The sequence below is a fragment of the Elephantulus edwardii genome, unplaced genomic scaffold, assembly GCF_000299155.1.
Source record: "Elephantulus edwardii isolate Elephantulus edwardi_28Jun2011 unplaced genomic scaffold, EleEdw1.0 scaffold00048, whole genome shotgun sequence".
Classification (NCBI taxonomy): domain Eukaryota; kingdom Metazoa; phylum Chordata; class Mammalia; order Macroscelidea; family Macroscelididae; genus Elephantulus; species Elephantulus edwardii.
This window is the reverse complement of record NW_006399798.1, coordinates 1,746,379-1,770,394: the sequence shown is the minus strand read 5'-3', so window position 1 is coordinate 1,770,394 and position 24,016 is coordinate 1,746,379. Positions and strand designations below refer to the sequence as shown.

Genomic DNA, 24,016 nt, shown 5'->3' with positions numbered 1-24,016 from the left:
CAGGGGCGGGGGCGCCGGCACAGGGCTCTTGGTCGTTCCCAGCCCTCACCGTCCCCTTGTGTCCCCGCAGCCGGTGGCTCCGTGGCATTCTCTCCTGGGAACCTCAGCGCCAGCAGCAGCGCCAGCAGCACCCTGGGCAGCCCCGAGAACGAGGAGTACATCCTGTCCTTTGAGACCATCGACAAGATGCGGCGTGTCAGCTCCTACTCTTCCCTCAACTCGCTCATAGGTGAGTCGCCGGCCTCCGTGCCCTCCTGCGGCCCTCACACCAAGGGTGTCCATCGGTGGTCAGCACACCAGTACCAGGGCTACTCACCCAGAGGGAAGGGCCAAGGCCAGCCGAAAGCAGCCAAGTGCAGGCAAGTGCGCACGTCTCTCTCTGGGGTCTGGATCGCCGGACAGTGGGCACTCAGTGAGTGCGCGTGACAGAGACACAGAAGCCACCCTCGGGGAGGACGCGCACAGCTGCAGTGGCATTGTTGGATGGGGCCTCCCAGGTGTGCACCAGTGTGTCCTGTCATCTGTCAGCATCTGACATCTGTCCTGCTGCTCTGTCCAGTGACCAAAGGACACCTCTGAACTTGCCTGGACCCCACCTGACTTGTCCATGCAGTGCCATGACCAAGGTTGACCCTTCCTCTCCAGCTCAGGGTCTGTCCACAGGGCCTCACTGGGGTCTGAGTGCAACCGTGTGAATTTCGAATCTGTTTAGAGGGCTTGGCTTTGCAGTCCAGAGTCTCCCATCCCTGGCGTTGGTGCAATTTGTGTTCCTCATTCCTGTTTAATGTCTCTCAGGACCATCTGGAACTTTCCACGCAAAGGTCACAAGCCTCTTATGTTGTTTTAGCTTGACTTTGACCTGGTAGTTGAATGTTGCCAAGTGGCTCCGCCTCCTGGCCTGACGATGGCAGGACGGGACACGGACCAGTCCCCTGCCTTTTTGGTCACCAGCATGCTATGACTGAGTCTGGGGCTCTCTGTCCAGAACTGTCAGAGGACAGGGTGCTATGGCCCCCAGAGGGGTCGCACTGGCTAGTTTCTGTAAACAGACACCCAGACTTGCCTGCCTCTCTGCTTTGTCCTGGACACTCTGCTGAAACCTGTCCTCCATGGGCGATCCTCCTGGTATTTGAAGTACCAGAGACCTAGCTTCCAACATCACAGCGTCCTGCAGGCCACCACGGAGGACGCACACATGAGTCAGTGCTGGTATCTGAGCTGTCATTGTCCCTCATTAATGGTGGGGGGTTCCAGGCCAGCCCTCAGATGCCCAGCTCCTCATCAAGCCCTTTGCACGTGGGCCTGGGCCTCAGGTTACAGCTTCCCATGACGCGCACACTTTGACCTCTGCCTGTTCCCCTCCATATCCTGGATGCCTCCAACCCATGACTGGTTGAATCCGTGGATGCAGAACCTGGGAGTCAGAGGGCAGCCTGTACCGCGGAGTTTTAAATTCTGAGCGATCCCTGTTTTGTTGTAAACATTGGTTGCTGGCAGAGTAAAGGAGGTGGGATGTTTGTCTCATTCCTCTAAGAGCCGTGCTTCCAACTGTCAGCTTTAAACAGGTTTGCTGCTCTTCCTTTGACAGATAATCTATCAGCTGATAGAAATTCTCCTTTCTTCCAGCTCATTAAGAACTTTGGTCTTTTGTAAACGCTAATTCCCGTTCTCCCAGTTGGCTTAGAGATTTCTTCCCATAAATGGAGTGAACTCTGGTTTTCACTCAATGTTTCTTCTGCGTCTCCTCTGTGGTCCCTGGTTTTGCCTCTTTAATCGGCTAATACAGTGAATCAGTAGATTACAGCGACTTGCTGTGTTGGGCTTCCTCAGGCCCAACCTGCTTTCCTGGGCATCACCCCAAAGATGGAAACCTTGTTGCATTAAGTTGCCAGGTAATTTTATTTAGAATTTCTGACTCATAAATAAATTTGGCCCACAGTTTTCCTTCTTGCCTCTCCTACCTTGCCTGGTTTGTTGTTGTTCTTTCTTCTTAGGTGCCATTGAATCAAGTACTATTCATAGTGGCGCTCTGAACAGTAGACCTGAACCCCGTCCTCCCCACGCCGTCCTCCCTATCTCTGAGAACCCCGTCCTTCCCGCGCCGTCCCCCTCGTCTGTGATGAACGGTGGACCTGAGCCCCGTCCTCCCCGTGCCGTCTCCCTCGTCTCTGACTCCCACCGCTGCAGTCAGTGTATCAGGCCTTCTCACTGAGGGTCTTCTCCTTCCCTGACCCCCACCTTTCCCAGCATGATGTCCTCCCACGGAGCCTCTCCGAGCAGGTACCAGAGGTTTGTGAGAGGGACCTGCCGTCTTTGGCCCCGGGGCCCTCTGGCTCTGCTTCCTCCACGACACATCTGGAAGGCATTAGTTCTTCCATCATCCTTTTCATCAGCCGCTCTGAGGGAGAGAGATGGGCAGTCTCCTCCCATGGGATTGACTGAGAACCCGCGGGAAGGGCAGCTGTGGTCAGTTCCAGCTTAACAGCTCTCAGCAGCAAGAACATTCACTAAGGAGAAGGCCTTTGTTTATCGAAGAAAACTCACTGAGGAGTAAGTAGGCCTCTGTTATGGAAGAGTTTCTGTGACCTGAAGGTGATCTGTTCTTGCTGTCTGCACAGAAATTACTTCCCAGCTCTCTGGCTTGGGGAGCTTCTAGGTTTCAGTTCCTCGTTCCGTGTCTCTTCTATTTTTATATTGATTTTTGTACCCAGGATCAGCAAATCTAGTCGCTGGCTTAAAAAGAAAAAAAAATATTTAAATGGATGTTTATAAAGCAAGCTGGTTTTTCATTCAGCTTATCATGCACACTGTGTTGTATAATATTAGTTTAAATACATCATAATCGCACTTTCCCACTTCCTTCCTGTAATTCTCATTTGCAGCAGTCCTTCTAGCCTTCTTTCCTGCCGGGCTTTATCGCTGGCCAGATGCTGCTCTATTGACTTCCATGGCTGGTCACTCTCGGGGGGGGAGTGCCCCCAGGTGTCCTCACTCACCTCGTTAGCCTGAGTGCTCTCTGGCCGAAAGCTGACCACTGGGGGAGACTTTTGTACCAAGTCTGAGGGGTGTCTAGGAGCCTAGTGTCAGGGCTTCCACCCGGGAAGACTGCGTTTGTTCTGCGTCTTGAGTTTTATTTCTCATTTCCCGCTCCATCCAGGCCCCTGCTGTGCTCTCGGGTAGTGGTCGGCCCTGCAGGTTCTGGTCACAAGGCCCACCGTCCTGGACAAGGCGCTTCACTGCATCTTTCCTTTTCTCTCCTCTGTTGTGAACTGGGAGAGAGCAGCAGTTCCCTGAGGTTCCATTTCTGTGGATATTTGGGCTGGTCCAGGTTGGGTACTTTTTTTACGGCAACGTTGACAGGTTGCGTTTCTCTGAATTATCATCTGCTTGTGCTCAGCCTCCACCTTTGGTGCTGGGAAGTTGCTCAGCGAGCTTGGATTTTCTCCTGCTGTTCTCTGTCAGCTCCCGCCCTAACCTGTTATTACTATTTGTGTACTTTTCTTCTTTTTTATGTTAAGAGGTGTTTGTTGGAATTTTTCAGTGTCTCCAAGTTCCTGATTTAGGCTTTGTGACTTCACTTGATTATCACATCCTTGTTTTCTGTTCTGTGAATTCACCTTTCCTCTTTGCCGGCTCTGCTGTCAGTTCCATGTCCTTCAGAGACTGGGGGAGTGGGGGTGGCATGACCCGTCAGCCTCCTTCGGTCTAATCTGCGTCTCTCAGCTCCTCTCTCAGTGCTTCTCGCCTCCACGCCTCGGCTTTGGTAGATGGGGTTGTCATTACTGCGCAGTCCGCAGTGGTTTCCCACTGCCATTACCCCTCCTCTGCCTTCACATTCACCCTCCGGCACCGCGTGGTGGGGCGAGCTCTTCCTGACCTGTACGGGCAGGCGATGGGTCTGAAGAGCAGGTGGTTCAACATGCTGGCCAGGAGGCCGCTGCTGACACCCAGTACAGTGACCCGGCCTGGCCATGCCTGACTGTCACGTGAAGACCTCGTGTCAGTGCAGATGCTCGCCCACATGTACACACGTTATGCCACACACATAGACAAACATGTTTACATATATGTGCACGTGACTGTACACATATGTGTAATGCACGCCTGTGTGCACACACCTCCATGCACGTACACACATGCAGGTGTACACACACATGCCCACTCCATGTCATGACCTGTTCCCTCTGGGCAGTGGCACCACCACTATGTGTTGCTCACTCACACAGCCCGGGGTCTGCGGGCACAGGGCTGGTACTCATAACAGTCACAAGAGCGGTCACAGGTGCTCCCGTGTGCTCACGGTGTCTGTTTAGAAAGAGGGCATATGCTTCCGTAGAGTGGACGGTATATGCTTCCATAGCGTGGACGGCACGCCCGGCGGCTGCATTCCCAGGCCAGCCAGCCTGTCTTTTGGGTCTGTTGTCGTCGTCGTTCTTGTGTGTTGTCAGATTGCCATCATAGTGACCCTGTGTACAGTAGCTCTGAACCCTACCCTGCCCTGAGCCAATCTCGTCACCTCCAGTCGACCTCGTCCCATTTCTTTAGTCCCCAAGTCAATCCATCTCATCCTGCGTCTTCCCCTCCTGCACTGTTCCTCCACCCTTCCAACCATGACGTCCCTCTCTAAGGACTTGTCCATGTCCAGAGCATGTCAGACACAGCTACAAAATCCTTGCCTCTTTTTTTTTTTATTATGAATATTTACAGAGATTTTTGGATTTCCATTCATTCATTGTTGCATTTTTCTCCCTGCCCACACCTCCCCCCCCAGTTCGCTCTTCTCTTTGAAAGTAAAAGAAAAATTCCTTCATTGGTATACAGTCCCCCCAACCCCCCAATACACTCCACTATGCAACCTTCATTCTGGACTCTTGTCATAACCATAATACCCAATCATATATTGCTTTTAAACTGTTCTCTCCCTCATCTGTTTCAACGCAATATACATAATTTATCCAGTTTTTCTCGGTCTCACCCCAACCCCGAGGTCAGTCCTGTTTTACAACAGTGGCCCTGTGCAGTATTTGTCCTTTTGTGACTGCGATATTTCACTCAGCATCATGTCCTCCAGGGTCACCCATTTTGAATATTTCATGAGTTCCTTGTTTTTCAGTGCAGCGTAGTATTCCATTGTGTGAATCCTTGCCTCAAAATCCCACGCAGGGCAGGCGAGCAGGGGGTGGGTGGACATCTTGGGATCCAGAGAGTGGCCCGGCCGAGGAGGGTGCCGTGGACACCAGGTCCTTTCTCAGAGCGATGGGCTGTGGAGACTGAGCTGCCGCCATGATTGGAGGGTTGTTCATCTATAATCACAAAGGGGAGGCGCTCCTCTCCCGGGTGTACCGAGATGACATTGGGAGGAATGCAGTGGGTGCCTTTCGGGTCAATGTTATCCATGCTCAGCAGCAGGTGCGCAGCCCCGTCACCAGCATCGCTCGTACCAGTTTCTTCCATGTTAAGCGGTCTAACATCTGGCTGGCAGCTGTCACCAAGCAGAATGTCAATGCCGCCATGGTCTTCTAATTCCTCTATAAGATGTGTGATGTAATGGCTGCTTACTTTGGCAAGATCAGTGAAGAGAACATCAAGAACAATTTTGTGCTCATATACGAGCTGCTGGATGAGATCCTGGACTTTGGCTGTCCACAGAACTCTGAGACTGGGGCGCTGAAATCCTTCATCACTCAGCAGGGCATCAAGAGCCAGCATCAGACGAAGGAAGAGCAGTCCCAGATCGCCAGGTGACGGGGCACATTGGCTGGCGTCGGGAAGGCAGCAAGGATCGCCGAAACGAGCTCTTCCTGGACGTGCTGGAGAGTGTCAGCCTGCTCATGTCTCCGCAAGGGCAGGTGCTGAGTGCCCACGTGTCTGGCCGGGTGGTGGTGAAGAGCTACCTGAGTGGCACGCCCAAGTGCAAGTTTGGCATGAATGACAAGATTGTCGTCGAGAAGCAGGGCAAAGGCACAGCTGACGAAACCAGCAAGAGTGGGAAGCAATCAATTGCCATCGATGGTTGTACCTTCCACCAGTGTGTGCGACTCAGCAAGTTTGACTCTGAACGCAGCATCAGCTTGATCCCACCAGATGGAGAGTTTGAGCTCATGAGGTATCGCACCACCAAGGACATCATCCTTCCTTTCCGAGTGATCCCACTGGTGCGGGAAGTGGGGCGCACCAAGCTGGAGGTCAAGGTGGTCATCAAGTCCAACTTCAAGCCCTCATTACTTGCCCAAAAAATTGAGGTGAGGATTCCAACTCCACTGAATACAAGCGGGGTGCAGGTGATCTGCATGAAAGGCAAGGCCAAGTACAAGGCCAGTGAGAATGCCATCGTGTGGAAGATCAAGAGAATGGCGGGCATGAAGGAATCACAGATCAGCGCTGAGATTGAGCTTCTGCCTACCAACGACAAGAAGAAATGGGCACGACCCCCTATTTCCATGAACTTTGAGGTGCCATTCGCACCTTCTGGCCTCAAGGTGCGCTTCTTGAAGGTGTTTGAACCGAAGCTGAACTACAGCGACCATGATGTCATCAAATGGGTGCGCTACATTGGCCGCAGCGGCATCTATGAGACCCGCTGCTAGCTGCTCAGCGGCAGCTAGCCTGCCTCCCCACCCAGTCTCGTCCACAGGCCCAGGCCCCCAGCTACTGCACATCAGTGTCTCCTCTCCTGCTTTGCTGCCTTCCCTTTGCACCAGCCCCTGCGTCTAGGTCTGGACCAACCCCACTGCAAGCGAGACTGGTGGGGCAGTCCCTGGGCTCCCCGGGCTGGGGGCTTTCTGGGGCTCCTGTTCCTCCAGCTGTTGGCCCTGGCCCAGTGCCAGGCTCTGTTCTGAGTTCTGTGACCAAAGCCAGGTGGGGCCCCTCTCCTCCCGACCCCTGTGGCCACATCTCTCTGGAGTGAGAGGGTTGGCTGCCCCTCACCTCAAAGCTTCCCCGAAGGCCAGTAACAGAACCCCAGCCCTCAGTCCCTACTCTGCATTGGGATAATGTGAGCTTCATTTTGTACACGTGTGACTTTGTCCAGTTATAAACCCAATAAACTCTGTAGAGCGGGGGGGAAAAAATCCCACGCAGGTCCCGCAGACTGAAGTCGAGGGCTCAGCGTCGCGCTGTGAAAGTGGACCTGCTGTCTTGGTGGCAGGTACTGTCTGCTCTGCAGCCCGAACGTCACGAAGCATGTGCTCAGGCCGAGCTCCCCGCTCTCGCAGAGCTTCACGCGCGGCACGGACACTGCATTCCACGGACGCGTCCTAGCACTGCGCCAGGGCCTTCTGGAGGGTGTTCCCGGCCACTTGAAACCATGAACCCGGTGCTTGGCCCGTGGGTGATAGGACAGCAGACATCAGCTGGATCCGACCCTGGCCAGACTTGTCCACAGGCCCCAGGAGCCCCCCTCACTGCCCCCTTCAGCCCCAGAGATGCCCCTGTGAGCCCACCTCACTGCCCCCAACTCCCAGGGGTGCCCCCACGAGCTCACCTCACTGTCTCCCAACCCTAGAGATGCTCCCACAAACCTGCCTCACTGCCCCCCAACCCCCCAGGGATGCCATCCCAGCTTCATCCCTAGTCCAAGGCCCCCTGGTCTCATAGGGGTGTGTCCCTCTCTGGTGTCAATGACCCCGTTCTAGTCCTGTCTCTGAGCTCTGGTGGAAGGTTGTGCTGCTGGCCAGCAGGTCTCGTGTGCCCAAGGCTTTGAATCCACGGGGGGTCAGGAGACAGAAAGATGGACCGTCTCCCCCAGTAGGATTTGCAACCTCAGAAACAGGAGAAGGGCACCGTGAGTGGGAACAGGCTTGAGGTGGGGAGGGAGGGAGTAGTGGCTGGAAGCTGTGTCATGGAGCTAATTTCAGACCGTTTGAGAGGTGCCTCAGCCGGAGCATCAGGAGCCCTGTCAGCCTGTCACCGAGTCAGCCTGGTCTTCTTATGACTTTGAATTTGGGCCCATGTTTTCTCCCGCGCTATCAGGCGATTTCTCTTGGGACCGTGTTCAGAGCAGTCGGAAGTGGCAGTTGGCACCATCTCATTCAGGTCTGCAATGTGGAGGCAGAAGGCCCGGGTCCCTTGTCTTCGGTTTCTTTTACTCCGTGCTCTGGATAGGGCGGGGTCGGGCTTGTACGTATGTGTGCATGAGCTCACATGCACACGTGGCTGTGTGTGTGCGTGTCCCGTTTGACCCTGATGTGGTTTGGGGTCCCACTGCGGCCTGGAAGGGCACCCAGCGGCCGGGACACAGCAGCTGAGCTCTGTCTCTGGGAGCGAGCCTCAGGCCAGCTCCGAGCCGCTGCCTCCACCGCCTGCTCCTTCCCTGGTGCTGCCTTTTCTCGCACAGCTTGACTCCCGGGAAAACTGCATTTCATCTGGTGTCACTCAAGTCTCGGAAAACTTGAAGGGAAACGTCTAGAATGAGCCAGAGCTCAGAAAGGAAAGTGAGGACGACAAAGTAGCTCCAGTCAGCCTTGTTCCCACGCCGTCAGATAGCACTCGCTTCCAGCGAGTTTAAAATTCATAACCTGCACAGAATCCCATTACTTTCAGATCCGCCTGTTTAAAGCCATATTTTTTCTTTCATTCTACAAAAAAAACAGCAATCTGTTTATACACTCTCCGCTGATTATTGCCAGCAAGGCTTTCAGACCATGCAAGGCCATATCTCCTCTCCCACAAACCACTCCTTCCAGGGTGCCCCCTAGACCCCCGCCTCCTGTTTCCCAAGTCCCGGGGGCGGCCCCCCTGCCAGGAGGGCACCTCCCTTCCTGGCTGCTCTCTGGAAGGAACCCCCCACAGGGGCCTTGATTTCCTCTGCTCTCCCGGAATCCTGAGCGCTCAGGAGAGTGCTTGGCCTCAGGGAATGCTGGAAAAGCTCAGCCATGGTTCTCCACGCTTCCCTCACGTTCTGGAACGTTCTCTGACGTCTCTCTTATTTCACACTCAGTCATCTGAACTAACTTCGCTGGGGTCTCCCTGACACCCTTTCCCGGGCCTTGCCCACCCTATCTCCCAGCAAACTGGACTTCCATCCCAAGCCCTGCCACTCCCCAACCCCACATGGCCCTCAGCCTGACTCTCCCAAGGGACAGCTTCACACCCAGCACTGTCTAGTCGGGACCTTCCCAAGAGCTGTCTGCTGTGGACTGAGGCTGCTGTCTGTGCGCGGCCCCAGACTCCACTCCACCGCCCAGAACACTCCAACTCCACCCCGCCTCCCAGGGCACCTAACTCCTGTCCTCCCCACCTCTGAGGGCACCCCACCTACAACCCACCTTTCAAGGGACCCCAACTTCACCCCGCCTCCCAGGGCACCTAACTCCTGTCCTCCCCACCTCTGAGGGCACCCCACCTACAACCCACCTTTCAAGGGACCCCAACTTCACCCCGCCTCCCAGGGCACCCCAACTTCACTCCATCCCACCCACCCAGGGCACCCCAAGCAGATAACAGCCTCCCAGTGTGCATCCTGGGTGCTGCCCCCTCTTCACCCCCACTGCCCGGTCACCAGGGTCCTGTCTATCGCCACCCCATCACAGGACAGTCCTGATCCTTCTCGTCAGTTTGTCCCCCGTGGGTACAGTGTCCTTTCCTCCTGCCTTCCTCACCAGCCCTTCTGTACCCTGTGGGGCCAGTGGGTGCCAAGGGCTGGGTGTCAGGGGCTGAAGCGACGAGTCTGCGAGTCTGCTTCCCTCACGGCCATGGAGCTGGGGAGCAGCCACCCCCATCAATGAGCTGACACAGCGTGCTGATTGGGGGCTGGGGTGGGGTGAGCGGTGGAACTGTGCTCTGTCACTGAGCAAACATGGTGTGCTGTTGGACACGGTGTCCTGACGTGGGGTGCGGGGGCAGCGCTCCGTCACCGGGTGGACACTGTGCTGACCGGGGGGGGGGCAGCGCTCCGTCACCGGGTGGACACTGTGCTGACCGGGGGGGGCAGTGCTCCATCACCAGGTGGACACTGCTGACCATGTGTGAGGGGGGCAGCGCTCCATCACTGGGTGGACACTGTGCTGACCGGGGGGGGGCAGTGCTCCGTCATCGGGGGCACGGTGTGCTGACGTGGGGTGCGGGGGCAGCGCTCCGTCACCGGGTGGACACTGTACTGACCGGGGGGGGGGGCCAGCACTCCATCGCCGGGTGGACACTGTGCTGACTGAGTCTATAGCCCATTACTTCACTCTCTCCTCTGGGAAAAGGCTGGCGAGAACACCGGCACCGTTGGCCAGTGCCCCGGGATGAATTGTTTCCATGGAACAGTCTTGATTAGAGGACGCACGCGGGAAAGGCTGAAGCCCAGGAAGCACTGCCTTCATCTCAGCAGTCGGCCACTTGGGGCTGGTTCAGTGCCTCCGGCCAGCCCACCCCACGGCCTTCACCCGGCCAGCAGCTTCTGGGGCTGCATGAGTCAGGGGCATGCTAGGAGCAGGGTGGCCTTGGGTCGCTTATAGTCAGCTATGATGCGGGTACAACAGGCCCCATTGCTGGTCCTGCCCAAGTCCACTGTTGCAGCCCATATTCTGAGCCTCCCCACCCAGGTGCCTGAGCTCAGAACCCTGTCGGACAGTGTGTCTTGTGACCTACAGGGTTTTCCTGAGTCTTTAAAGGAGATTGCCAGGCTTTTATTCTTAGTCTTACTTGGGAAACTTGCCACCTGCCCACCGCAGGTGTCCCTACTGCTGTGTGGAATAGTGTGTCCAGCATCACAGCAATACACAGGCCACCACAGCTCACCTCACTGGGGGACACTGTGGGGAGGGGCGGCAAGTTCTTTAAGATGGGGCTCCGGGCACGGGAGGATCCCTGAAGAGGCAGGAGAGAGGTCACCGAGAAGGGCAGTCTAAACCTCCTCTCCCGGTGCCACTCCCTCCAGGGCAGGGCGTTGCCCACCACACTGCCCCTTGTGTGAGGGAGCCAAGCTGCCGTCCAACCTCTGTCGTCCCCTCTGTGTCTCCCATCCTCCTCTCCACATCCCCTGCCCTCCCCCCACCTCCTTGTCCCCCTCATGTCTCTTTCTATCCCCCATTCTCCTCTCTGCATCCACAAGCCCCTGATCCCCTCAGTGTGCCCCTCTGCCCCCAGCCTCCTCTCTGCATTCCACAACCTCCTCCCTGCTCCCCTGCCCTCACCCGACTCATGTCCTCCTCCGCCCTCCATCACTCCCTCTGTTCCCTTGCCCTTACCCCTGATCCCTGCCCCTCTCTCTCCTCCCTCTGCTCCCCTGCCCTCACCCCTGACCCCTGTCCCTGTCTGTGTCCTCTCTGCCCCCTCACTCCCTCTGCTCTGGTGTCGTTTAAGGGTCTGGTGCTGTTTGCAAGGGTGTGGCCACTGCTCTCAAAACAAGCCGTCTGCCAGCTGAGCTCTTTGGCTGCTTTAATCTAGACACAAGCATGAGGTTCTCTCTCAGACCTGTGGGGCCTCCCCAGACGCATCCCACTTCCCCTCAGATAGCATCCCAAGTGCAGCCCTGGGCCGCAGTCATTGCCCAGGGGACCTGAGATGTGCGGGATGAAGGGGCAGCTCCCTTTGTTAACCAGTTAGTGGGCTTGAGCCACTGTGCATGCATGTGTGCAGACCCTGTGCGTGTGTGTGCGTGTGCACGTGCAGACCTTGTGATCCCCTCATTTAACCTGCACCCCATCTCCCCAGTTGATTGGTTGGTCATGGAAGGCCATCCTCTGAGATTCACAGGCACCACGTGTTGACAGCCCCTCAGGCTTCCTGTCTTAAACAAGAGAGATCCCTGGCTGTGGCTGTGTGCTGTGATCCAGGTTAAGTAAACCCCATAGTGCTCAGGCCGTTGTCACCCTGGAGCCCCAACCCCGGGGAACAGCCAACTGTGCCAAGGTAAAGCAAGCCACTTGTCACCCAGAGGTGGCATCTCGTTACAACCACGTGGGAAGAGCAGAGCCCCCAGGCGCTGTCCAGGCTGTAATGTCACGGGAACCGCCCTAAGCCTTCCTCCTGTGCAACCACGGTGGGGCCAAACCTCCAACCTTAAGGCTGATCTCAAAATGCTTTGCCACAGCGTCCACTGAGTCAGGCACTCAGCAGGTGCTGCCACCCATCCTGAGCACACCTCCCCGCTTCCCATGGCTGGGAGCACGCCTTCCCAGGCCGCAGGGTGCCCACAGATCCTGTCTGGTCTGGTCTCATGGACAGTGCCCCGAAAGGCTAACAGTCAGTCAGTCAGTCACACGTACTCCAGGGTGGCCTGGGTCTAGGACAGGTCAGCGTGCAGTGTGGGGATGCTGGCCCGGTCATAGACGTGGGTGCAGGGTGGCCTGGGGTCCAGGACAGGATGGAAAGCATCCTGACTGGTGCGCACCGTGATGGGGAGCGCAGAGTGGACAGGGCCCTTAGTCACTGCACGCTGAGCACCAGAGGACTTGACGACTCTCAGAGTCTAGGAAATAAACCCGATGCTGATTAGATGCTGATTACAGTACAAGGCTCCGCGCAGGAAGTCCCACCCTGCCCTGCAGTCTCCACGCACATAGCTGGTGCGGTCAGTGTGATGAAGCGCACTGCTCAGCTCCTGAGTCCCTGAGGGCCACACGGCAAGAAAGCCCTCCACGCTGCTTGTAATCCCATTCCTGAAAGCATTATTTCCCTGTGGCCCTGCTAAGTTCTTAGCAAATGAAACTGCATAGAAAGCAAGTCAGAACTGGAAGCTGCTTGCTCCTGAGACACGTCTCTTCTTTTCCTTCTAGGCGTTTCTTTTAATAGTGTTTACACTCAGATCTGGAGAGTCCTCCTGCACCTAGCTGCTGACCCCTATCCAGATGTGTCCGACCTGGCCATGAAGGCCCTCAACAGCATTGCCTACAAGGTACCCGGGGTCCACCACCCCGCCATGTGCGCGCGGGGCTCCAGGCACGCTCCGGTCCCCAGGGCTTTAAGGATGAGTCCATGCCACCAGCTCTCAGCAGTGTTAACCCAGGGTCTTCCATTTTCACAGAGAGCCCTGGTGGTGCTGTGGTTAAGGCATTGCGCCATTAACTGCATGGTCAGTGATTCAGACCACCAGCCTCTCTGAGGGAGAAAGATGGCTGGTGTCTTCCTGGACAGTTTACAGCCTCTGAAACGGGGTGGGGGGGGCGGTGTCACTCAGGGTCGAATCCACTGTCACCTGTGGGCTGGGGCTTGTGGGCGAAGGGTACAAGCATCAGATGACTAGGTGGGGTAGTCATGGTTGTGGGGGTTCAGGCATCGGACCAGGTGAGGCTGCCGTTATTGTGGGGGCTCAGGTGTGAGACTAGGTGAAGCTGCCATCATCATGGGGGTTCACACATCAGGCTAGGTGAGGCTGTCATTCCTGCTCAGGACCCACGTGTCTGCAGCGTCTGTCATGCTGTCCCGCATTCCTTCTCCACTTCGACCGTGTCTTGAAGGAACCTTTTCCGAGGCCCCACTTGGGCTCGTTGTTTTCCTCTGCTTTGCGCTCGGGCTCATGTCGTGAAAGCGCCTTGTCTTACTGCGTCCTTCCTCTCTCACACTCTGAATTCACTTGAGCTCAAGGTTTCTCAGCTGGAGCTGAGGGGTCCCATCTCCTTTGGGAGCTGTGGTCTCTTCCCAACGGGCTGCCTTGTGCTGGCCTTTATCCAGCTCATGGACTTCCTCCCCAACGTGGAAGAATCGTGCTCATTTGAGACTCAGGGACCCCTCGTCCCAGACCTCAGCCAGGCACGTCCCCATGCCCTGGTCTATTTCCCAGCCCCCTTCTGGGCCCACATGGTGCCTCCCTGGCTGTGGTCGCTCCATCCATCCCTGCTGGGCTTTATGAAGAAGAATGTGACTCATCAACAGCCTTGCTCCAGGTGGAGAAGCCTAGAAGCACCTGCAGAAAGTGAAGGACACACAGCCTTCAGTACTGTTTACACACCAACATCAAAAAGAAAAGTCCTCACCATTGGGGGGGCCAGTAAGCAAACATGACAGGTGGAGGAAAGGCTGAAACTGGCCACACTTCACTCTTGCCTGGGTCCGTAATCGGCACCCTTGGTACCAGCAGTCACATCTGGAGACGTGTAGCATTAGGAAGATCATCTGTCAAGAATCTTTCCAAAGTTAGGAGGAGCAATGATTTCCATTTAAAGACTAAGGTGTGCCTGATTCAAGCCAGTCTTTCCAGTCACCTGCTGTGCCTTAGAGAGCTGGACAGTGAATAAGGATGTGGGCAGAAGAATTGATGCGTATTTTGTTGGGGTGTTGGAGAAGAATGCTAACTGTCCCACGGATTGTGAAAAGAAGCACCAGATTTGTCTTGGAGAAAGTACAAGCAGAGTGCTCCTTGGAGGTGAGAGTGGCAAAGCCTCGTCACACATTTGGACATGCTGAGTTCAGATGACGGGGTCACTGTGGGTCATACAACAGCAACAGCAGTGAGAAGGAGGCTCCAGTGGCCTAGTTGGTAAAGAGTAGTACCGCCAACCCAAAGGCACATGGTTCAAATCCACCAGCTACTCTACAGGAGAAAGATGGACAATCTCCAGTCTCCTTCCATGCAATTTACAGCCTCTGAAAACTCTCTGGAGGGTCAGCAACGAGTTGGTTCCAGCCCAGTATAACAAGACGTGTGCTCCTAACCGTCCTGTGGCCCAGCCCCCGCGGACGCCCTGGCCAGCATGCGGCCCATCGAGAGCACTTAGTGAGGTCTCGGCTCAGATCTCGCACTCTTGCTGTTCTCAGTGCCGTCAGGTCAGTTTGTGGCTCGTAGCACGTCGATGTCCACTCTGATGGAGGTGGCTAACCCTCTCCAGCTGCGCTGAGTGCTTGGACTGCTAATTCCTTGATGTTTCCTTGTGCTCTCCTGACTGTACAAAGGCTGTGTGGATCATGATAAACGATGGCTGGCGTTGAGAAGGGTGGGACTCCCAGAACACTGACTTGTGCTCGTGTCAAACCTGTACTTAAACCAAGATGCTATTGTCTGAACAAAGCAAACGAACATGGACTGGACCCTGGAGCAGCCTGTGCCAGCTCTTCTTCCTCCTGGCCACCTGGAGTGTGTCCCACCCATAGGGCACAGCCCTGACCTGGTGCCATGTGGGAAGAGGCACAGACGGGCATGGAGGACGTGAACACAGCTGAGGGGTGGCCTCTGCCCTGGAAGTGGGTTCCCTCTGTCCCCTCATCCCCGCCCATGCCCTCTGTGGTTTCTATGACCTCTGAAGAATCAGGTGGATGTTGTCCACAGGATCCTAGGCCCTGGGTGCTCCTGGTCATCCCACATCACTGCCTCCTGGCCAGACCCCGAGATCACAGAGCCTCCTGCCTGTGACCCCTCGGAACCACTCAGCGCCTCAGCCACTCCCTGCAGGTGTTTACCTGCGAGCCCCCTCACTCAGAAAACCTTGCAGGGTTCTGGGCTGTGGCGGCACATTGCCGTGTGTCCCCTCATAGCTCTAAGGTGGGACCCGAATGTTCCAGAAAATAGCGCCGAGCAGACCAGTGTGGCGACATTCTAGGGCGGGGATGCTGGAAGATCCTGGGAGCTGCTCCACCTCTGGGGAGGGAGGAGCTAGGTGTCTGCCTACAGAAGGAGCCCAGGCCCCTCCCCAAAGTCTCCTGAGACCCCAGCCTGCTAGAGCTCACGCCGGCCTGGCCTCGCTGGCCCTACCCGGCCTCCCCCATAAGCGGCACCTCGCTCTTCCAGGCCACAGTGAACGCCCGGCCTCAGCGGATCCTCGATACGTCGTCCCTGACGCAGTCTGCGCCGGCCAGCCCCACCAACAAGGGCGCCCACATCCACCCGGTGGGGTAAGAGCTGCACCCCGAGACACTCCTGTTCCCTCCTCTGCTCCCCATCCTGTCTTCCCTTCCTGCACCCCACCCCGTGCCCCATCCTCACCTTCCTGCTAACCTGGCTCTCGGGGTCCCACACGCTCGAGCACACTCACTGCCCACTGACCCCACGTCCGGTCCTCCTCCCGGATGTGAACACACACTCTCACACACTCGTTCTCAAGTGCTCACACGTGTGCTGGTCCCACGCTCTGTCACATCTACACCCACGCTGACCCCGTGTCCTGTCCTCCCTGACGTGTGCACACTCACACAGTTACACACTGACCCCACGTCCTATCCCCTCTGATGTGTGACGACTCTCACACAGTTACACACTGACCCCGTGTCCTGTCCTCCCTGACGTGTGCACATTCACACATCTATACCCAAACTGACCCCGTGTCCTATCCCCTCTGACGTGTGCACACTCTCTCTCATGGTCATTCCATGCCCGCTGCCCCTGTGGTCTCCCCCTCACACTCTCTCTCACTGACCGTTCCCTCGCCTCGCCTTCACTCCCTGCCTTCTCTCTGCCTCCCTCAGTCACGCACGTTGGTGTGGGAATGTGTAACCAAGGCTTGTGGCCGTGGCTGTGCGTCCCCTGTGACCACTCATGGTCATGTCCTTCGTCAGTGTGCACCTCAGGGGACAGTGTCCGACTGAGACAGACTCACACACAGCCCTCCCCTGCTGAGCCCCTCTCGCCAGCATCCCCCCGCGCCCCTCACTGCACTGAGTCAACATGCAGCCGTGACTAGGCTCAGCCGGGGATGCTGGAAGTCAGGCGGACACATCTGGTGACAGTGACACTGCCGGGAATCGGCGCTCTGAACTCCAGATCTTTGGTGACATCAGTGAGGTGGACGGGTGTGTTGGGGACCCCACAGTGGGAATAGACTGACCACAGTGTCACTTCCACACAGGGGCTCCCCCCCGACTCCCAGCACCAGCAGCTCCAGCCTGACCAACGATGTGGCCAAGCAGCCGGTCAGCCGCGAGCTGCCCGCAGGCCGGCCGGGCACCACCAGCACCGTGGGGGGACAGTACACACCCCACTCCCACCAGTTCCCCCGGACGCGCAAGATGTTCGACAAGGGCCCAGACCAGGTAGGAGACTCAGCATGCCACCCGCCATGCCTTCCAACACGCGTCCTCTGGTCAGATGTGGCCTCTGGCCGAGCTGCCCAGCCCCAGGCCGTTTATGTCATGGCTTTACCTTTGAAACGGCCATCCTCTCGGTGACATGTTGGCCGCTGGCGTGTGGCTGGAACAGTTTATACTGCAGCTTACCATTGGTGAGGCCGCTGCCTCTGGGCACCCGCCATGGGCTGTTGCTCACTGTCTGATAAAACACGTCCTTCCCCATGACCCTGTCCTCATGACAGTGAGAGGGTCCTGGCCCCCACAGCCTCCATCCTTGTCCCCATGCCCGGACACCCAGAAGAGCCGCAGGTATTCTGTCCTTGCTGTCCCTTGGTGGGTCGCGCCTGTCCACAGGATGTGGCCACCACTTTAGAGGGCTGTCTGCTGCTCTGTGAGGGTCCAGCCTCTCAGCTGGGCCGAGGACACCTCGAGGACGGTGATTTCCTCCGAGGAAATGAGACCCTGGCCCTGGTGTCTGGGGCCTACGGTTCCCACTGGGCAGCTCACTGTCCTCCAGCCCCGCCTACAGGTGACTCTACAGGAAGCACCAGCTGCAAGGCCAAGGGGAGGCCCGGGGGTGCCGAGCGTCCCTCCAGTGAAAGGGCATTGGGCCCTGGACCCTCTCGAAAGTCAATTAATAGAGATAGCGGCCTTGCAGAGTCCCTCTGGGCAATGTCACCGGCCTGAGAGACCTGGTGCCCACACAGCCGGCAGGTCCCAGCCTCAGTCACTCGGCTCTTCTCTGGTGCCGGCCTGCTGCCAGCACTCCTTTCTCCACTGGCCGGCCTGGGCCCAGAACCTAAAGTCATGGCTGTGTTCCCGCACACACAGACTGCGGACGACGCTGATGACGCCGTGGGTCACAGGAGCTTCATCTCGCCCGCCGTGCACACTGGCTTCTGCGACTGGAGTGCCAGATACTTCGCCCAGCCCGTCATGAAGGTGGGTGCTTGGTGCTGGGCCTTCCCCGTGCACCGGAGACTCTGGGTCCTGGCGCCCTCGGGCACACAGACACTGGGTTTCAGACCCCATGCGGTTCTTGTCCTCCTGAGCATGCACCTCCCACTGCCCAGCGGTCGGATCCCTGCCCCTCAGCTCACTGGGCTCCTCTCAGCCCACAGCCTGGGCTGGTAGAGGCCAAGGCGCCACGCACAGCTGCCCACACCTCTACCCTGTGGGCCTGCTTGTGGTCTTGGGTGTTGATGGGACAGAAGAGGCTTCTCTCCTGGGAGCTGGTGTCACATATGATGAACGCTGCCTCCTGTGCACACTCAGGCAGACATGGACTCACACCGCTATACACGCTCACATGCACCCCGAGACCCACGTACAGGCAGACGTGGACTTACACTCCTGTACACACTCACCTGCACCCCGAGACCCACATACAGGCAGACGTGGACTCACACCACTGTACACACTCACATGTACCCCGAGACCCACATACAGGCAGACATGGACTCACACCACTGTATACACTCACATGCACCCCGAGACCCACATATAGGCAGACATGGACTCACACCACTGTCCATGCTCACATGCACCCCGAGACCCACATACAGGCAGACGTGGACTCACACCACTGTACACACTCACCTGCACCCTGAGGCCCATGTTCAGGCAGACTTGGACTCACACCGCTGTCCATGCTCACATGCAGCCCGAGACCCACGTCCAGGCAGATGTGACCCATGTCCAGACAGACGTGGACTCACACCTCTGTACACGCTCATATGCACCCCGAGACCCACGTATAGACAGACGTGGACACCGCTGTACACGCTCACATGCACCCCGAGACCCACGTATAGACAGACGTGGACACCGCTGTACACGCTCACATGCACCCCGAGACCCATGTCCAGGCAGATGTATCCTCACACAGACATAGACTCAGCAGTTGGGTTCCATTGCACGCTCGCCTGCATCCACACGGATGTTCACATGCTGATGCACATGTTAAAACCTGCACGCTCACTTTCATGTATATGGGCGTACATTCGCCGAAACGTACACGCCGACACCTGTTCATACACCCACTCATGCAGAAGTGCACGCACGTGCCCACCCGGCTCTGCACGGCCACAGGCTTGCACACGTACCGCCACTCACAGTGTGCGACATCCTCACACGTGTGCTCACCTGTGTACATAGACACACAGTGATGTACACACAGACGTGCACTCACGTGCCCACACGGGTGCTCACACACTGATGTGCTCACACACCTGCTTACACGTGGAGATGTGACTCTTGCACACCCATGACCGCACAGTCACACAGTTTCTACCATCTCTGAGCATGCAGAGGGAAGGCTTTGTCCCGCCGCAGGCTGCCCGAGGCTGTCCCAGGTCAGTTGGCATCTCAGCCTGAGGGGACGATGACACTAGACAGCTGAGTTCTGTGCTGGAAAGAGCGGCTTCTTAGCATCTCAGCCAATCCCTGCACCTGTCTCTCCCGAGTAGACAGCCCACTGCTACCCCATGGGGAAGGGTGCTTCTCACAACCTTCCTGAGGGATCCCCACACTGGACAGACAGATGGACGGGAACCTGGGCTGGAGGCACCTCCCGCTGCCACATGAGGGCTGTCCGAGGGGTGGGAGCCCTGTGCTGTGGGGAAGGACTGTAGCAGAGCCCTGTCAGTGCATCCCGCTGAGGGGTTTCCTCTTTCACTGAGCGGCATGATGTCTTTTTCCAAAGACTGAGACCTATAACGTGCCCAGGTCTGTGAGCTGGGGTCTCACAAAGCATGCTCGCCCTCCCTTCAGGACAGATTCACTTGTCCACCACTGGGTGGGTTTGAAACCACAAGTTGTAGGTGTTGGACCGAAGCGAGGCTGAGTTCTGCCTCTTGGAGACCACCTGGTGGGGCAGGGCTGGAGTCCTTTCCGAGTTGGAGAGGACGCAGCAGGACTTGCGCACTCTCCCTGCTATTAGGACGTCACCCTACATTGCCTGTGTGCTGCCCTTTGAGGGGCTGGCCACTAGTGGAGTTGATGGTCCAAGAATAAGCTCGTGCCATAACACACAGGACCAACGTTCTCTACGAGGAGGCTGCATCCATGTGGAAACTGAAAGTAACTAAGATTGTACCTAGAAAAGGAGAACCTCAAGCCCTAAAGCACCTCAAAGAACTGTCTTAGTAAGAAGCCAATTCACCAGATAGCAGAACCATGCCCGGTTATAGAGCAGACGAGCGGGACCGCGCACCGAACGCTGGGTGGACGACAGCCTCTGCAGGCGTTGTTCTCGACGGTCAGGTTTGTGGGAGGCTCGTGGCCCCAGCCTGACCTGCTCGCCTTTGCCTCATGAGACCACGCCTCTGATCGGGTGGGAGCCGGAGACACCGTGGGAGGACCCTGAAAACAGCCTGTCTTGTGCTCGCAAAAGATTTCTCAAACTTTGTTCCGATTGGAAAAGGAATAGTATTTCCTTTCCTCTCTCCAGTTGGCGGATGTCAAAGGTTGACTCCCTGGAGGCGGGCTCACTAGGCGTGGGGAACTCCAGCTCTCCAGTGTTGACGTGGATGAAATGCTACCTGTGTGCAGGGCAGTTTGTCAGCCAGAATCAGGACGAAGAATGGGCGCCCCTGGAGGCCAGCGTGCCACAGCCCGAGAGGCCGCGTGTGACTGCTGACGTCCAGGGCTGATGGGCGGGGGGCGTCCCGTGCTCAGTGCAGCATCACTCTACGAGAAGAAGTAGAAGTGACGGAAGGAGCACCGGTCAGTTCTAGAACGTGTGACCGTCGTTGTGCCCGAGTAGTAGAAGCCTTCCCTCTCAGCCTTAGCATGAACGTCAGGTCTTTTTTTCACATGTGCTCTACCGCCACCTGAAAACCTGACGGTCTGCTCCTCGGACAAAAGACCTGGTCATCTGGATCCAAGGTCCCAGCCGAAATCCCTGGGGGGCAGTGCTAGGGCATCTGCACACGTGGACCCCGGGCGACTTACCTGCAGAGAGCTGACGGAGGTTCCTGTGAGGGCTTGGCTGGGTGTCCACATGGGGAGACACCACAGACTTCATGTTCTGCATACTCGGCGGGTCCAAACTCCCGGTACTGTCACCTTTGGAAGGTGGGGTGGCCGCTTGGCACGAGGGACTTCCGCTGTATACATTCCATCCTCCTCCATTGTCTGAGTTTTTTGGGAAAGTTCAGATAATGGTTTCGAATTTAAAGTGGACAGAACTGTCCGTTTTTAAGTGCTAAAGGCTAGAGAGTTGGGAGGATTGATTTCTGGGATACCGAGGCTCTATCGGCCTTTATCAGCGCAGGCACTTGGGGGGGACGCACCCTGGCTGTTTGGCCTCACTGTGCCCTGACCCAGGCGCAGAGGAGTTCCCGCCGAGGGGTCGAGGCTGCATCCACCCAGGGAGGGCTTGGAGGTTCCCGGCGGACTGTCCATTCTCCTGGAGCCACAGTCCTCTTCCTGACAAGGGCCCAGAGTGGACACAGACCTCACTCCACAGTCTGCTCCCTCTCTGTGTCCACCAGGTGCTCTCAAAGATTCAGAAAATAAAAGCATAAGGAAGACAATTTCTGTGTCGCAGGGCACCAAACACGTGTGCCTTGTCTCATGGACCTGGAACTGGCAACCACAGTCTCTCTAAGGGACACTTGTAGAGAAACTCACCCGGAAGTAGATTGATGCTTGTGTGGTGTTGTTTGTCGTGGAGTTGGCACCCACCCACAGCCAACACTTGAGCAGGTTTTCAGAGGCAGATAATCGTACAGGAGGACATTTCCCATCTTCCCCCGCGCAACAGCTAGTGGACTCGAACTGCATGCCTTTGGGATTGCAGTGCACGGTCCTGTGTATATATATTCACGGAATAGTATGGTGCCCATCATTTACTTTCTTCAGAAAGGAGACCTGAGCCAGGAGAAGAGGCTGGGTGTCACGCCGCCGTGTGTGCGGCCGCCCGGCCTCGTCTTTCTGCTACCACCATGCAGAGCATCCAGTGTCTTCTCAGACCAGCTGTTCGCCAGGAAAGCCTGGCTCTCCTCTGAGGTGACAGATGCTGCTGCCTGTGACCCCGTCCGCCGCACCCCGGCAGACCTCACCTGCACAGGACTCCTCAGCTCGGAGCTGTGGCCTTCACCACGGGGCCGCCTCCTTAACGTCCTAAAATGATGCCGCTGGTCATCCCTGGGAGTTCACAGGCAGCAAAAGGACAGCTGGCTCCCCTCCAGGCCCCTCAGTGGGTGGAGGTGGCACGCTCCACTCCAGAGGACAGCTGCACCTCCCCTGGCTGGTCGGCAGAGACGGCTCTCCCACTGCTACCCGCTGTGCCCGTGTACTTCCTCAGGGCACGGTCTCGTCATCCTCTCCTCCTCAGCCCACCCCCCTAACGACCAGGCGTGGAAAGTCCATGGTCTGCAGAGGGACCGTGATACCAGAGAAAAGCCAGCCCACATAAAGACACAGAACCCAAAACTACTAAAATGATAGTAACTGGAAAGACACCCCCCCCTTGTTTTCAAACCCCTGGGGCGAGGACAGTGGGGTGGCCTCTCCGGCCCCAGCTGGGGCTCCGTGGGAACAAGGACTGTGTGTAACTCGGAGAGGACAGTGGGGTGGCTGCACCAGCCAGATGGGGTTCTACCAATTATCTCAGAAGAGCGGTGCCAATTCTACTCCGTGTCAGAGGGACACTCCCACCTCACCAAGCCGGCGTTACTCTGAAAGTCTGTTCACATCATTCCTACATGTTCTACCAGAGGCTTGAGACAGTGCGATAAAGCAAGAAAGGGGGGAAATAAAACAAAAAACCACATGCATCCAGATGGAAAGGAAGGAGTAAATCTATTCGCCAGTATTTCTGTGCATATAGAATCCCACAATATCTGCAGAATGCTACTAGCATAATTGAATTTGCAGCAAAAATATAGGAGGGGAGGGTAGCCCCCACAGGTCTGCCATTCAGGGCTTCTGGTGCAACCGTCTGTCCACCTGACACCCAGTTGGCCTCCCTCCCTCTCAAGGGCTGAGTGACTCCCTGGAGGGAAGCCCCCAGTGTCCCAGACCATGTCCCGCTCAGCCTGCTGCCTCCCAGTCTCTCACTTTCTTCTCCATGAGCTCGTTTGTCTTCAGACCCAGTGCCCTGCCCTCCTTCAGCTGGGGGAGCTCTTTGCACGCTGTCCGAGGGCTTTGTGCCTCATGCTTTGAAACACCAAGTTCCATGCCTGCCTCCACCACCTCACCCCCTCGGCCACTCTGAGGTGCCCGTGCTGAACCTTGTCCGTTGCCGGTACCATCCTGTGCTCGGTGTCACCACCTGGTGAGCTGGAAAATGCTGGCCCTCTGTAGGCTCGGACTCTGTCTCCACTCCCCTCACCATACCAGTTGGCCTTGCTCCCAGGTGAGGTGGCCCCTTGCTCACAGGGTCAAGATTACAAAGAAGTTGTACACACACAGGCCAGGTAGGGAGCAGAGCCATGTGCTCCCCAGAGAGCATGGGTGTGGATGGCCTGTACTAGGTGGGGCTGGGCACTCCAGGGCCTCCTGGTGCCAGCAGGGCCAAGGCCTACAGCACCACCACGCCCCAGAGCCCTGTCCCATGCCCCTTGGGATGAAGAGTCCACCTTGGGGCGAGGGCCCCGAGCCGAGGAGCCATGGTGGTTAAGGGTGGACTGAACTGTGCTTTTGTTGTTGAAGATCCCGGAGGAGCACGACCTGGAGAGTCAGACCCGCAAGGAGCGTGAGTGGCGCTTCCTACGGAACACGCGTGTGCGCAGGCAGGCCCAGCAGCTCGTCCAGCGGGGTAAGCGCCAGCGGCCTGTGCACGCAGCCCTGCTCATCCGCACGGCCTGTCCACACCTGTCCACACCTGTCCACGCGGCCTGTGCACACCTGTCCACGCGGCCTGTGCACGCAGCCCTGCTCATCCACACAGCCTGTCCACACCTGTCCACGCGGCCTGTGCACACCTGTCCACGTGGCCTGTGCACGCAGCCCTGCTCATCCGCACGGCCTGTCCACACCTGTCCACGCGGCCTGTGCACGCAGCCCTGCTCATCTGCACGGCCTCTCCCACCCCTGTCCACAACGGCCTGTGCACGCAGCCCTGCCCTTCCTCATGGCCTGTCCA

At 57.2% G+C, this 24,016-nt stretch overlaps 1 protein-coding gene and 1 pseudogene across 3 annotated transcripts in view; both read left to right on the top strand.

The window, feature by feature from the left end:
* RPTOR (regulatory associated protein of MTOR, complex 1) overlaps positions 1-24,016 on the top strand; it is a 285,559-nt gene that overhangs the window by 247,825 nt on the left and 13,718 nt on the right. For both annotated transcript variants that reach the window (XM_006886162.1, XM_006886161.1), the window contains 6 exons: positions 71-229; positions 12,705-12,823; positions 15,650-15,753; positions 16,704-16,887; positions 17,755-17,865; positions 23,584-23,689. In XM_006886162.1, coding sequence (XP_006886224.1) covers positions 71-229; positions 12,705-12,823; positions 15,650-15,753; positions 16,704-16,887; positions 17,755-17,865; positions 23,584-23,689 — 783 coding nt within the window. The remainder of the gene's footprint in view (positions 1-70; positions 230-12,704; positions 12,824-15,649; positions 15,754-16,703; positions 16,888-17,754; positions 17,866-23,583; positions 23,690-24,016) is intronic.
* On the top strand, positions 5,281-7,027 carry LOC102860617 (annotated as a pseudogene). Its single transcript, XR_438876.1, has one exon. The product of XR_438876.1 is annotated as an adaptor-related protein complex 2, mu 1 subunit pseudogene (transcript).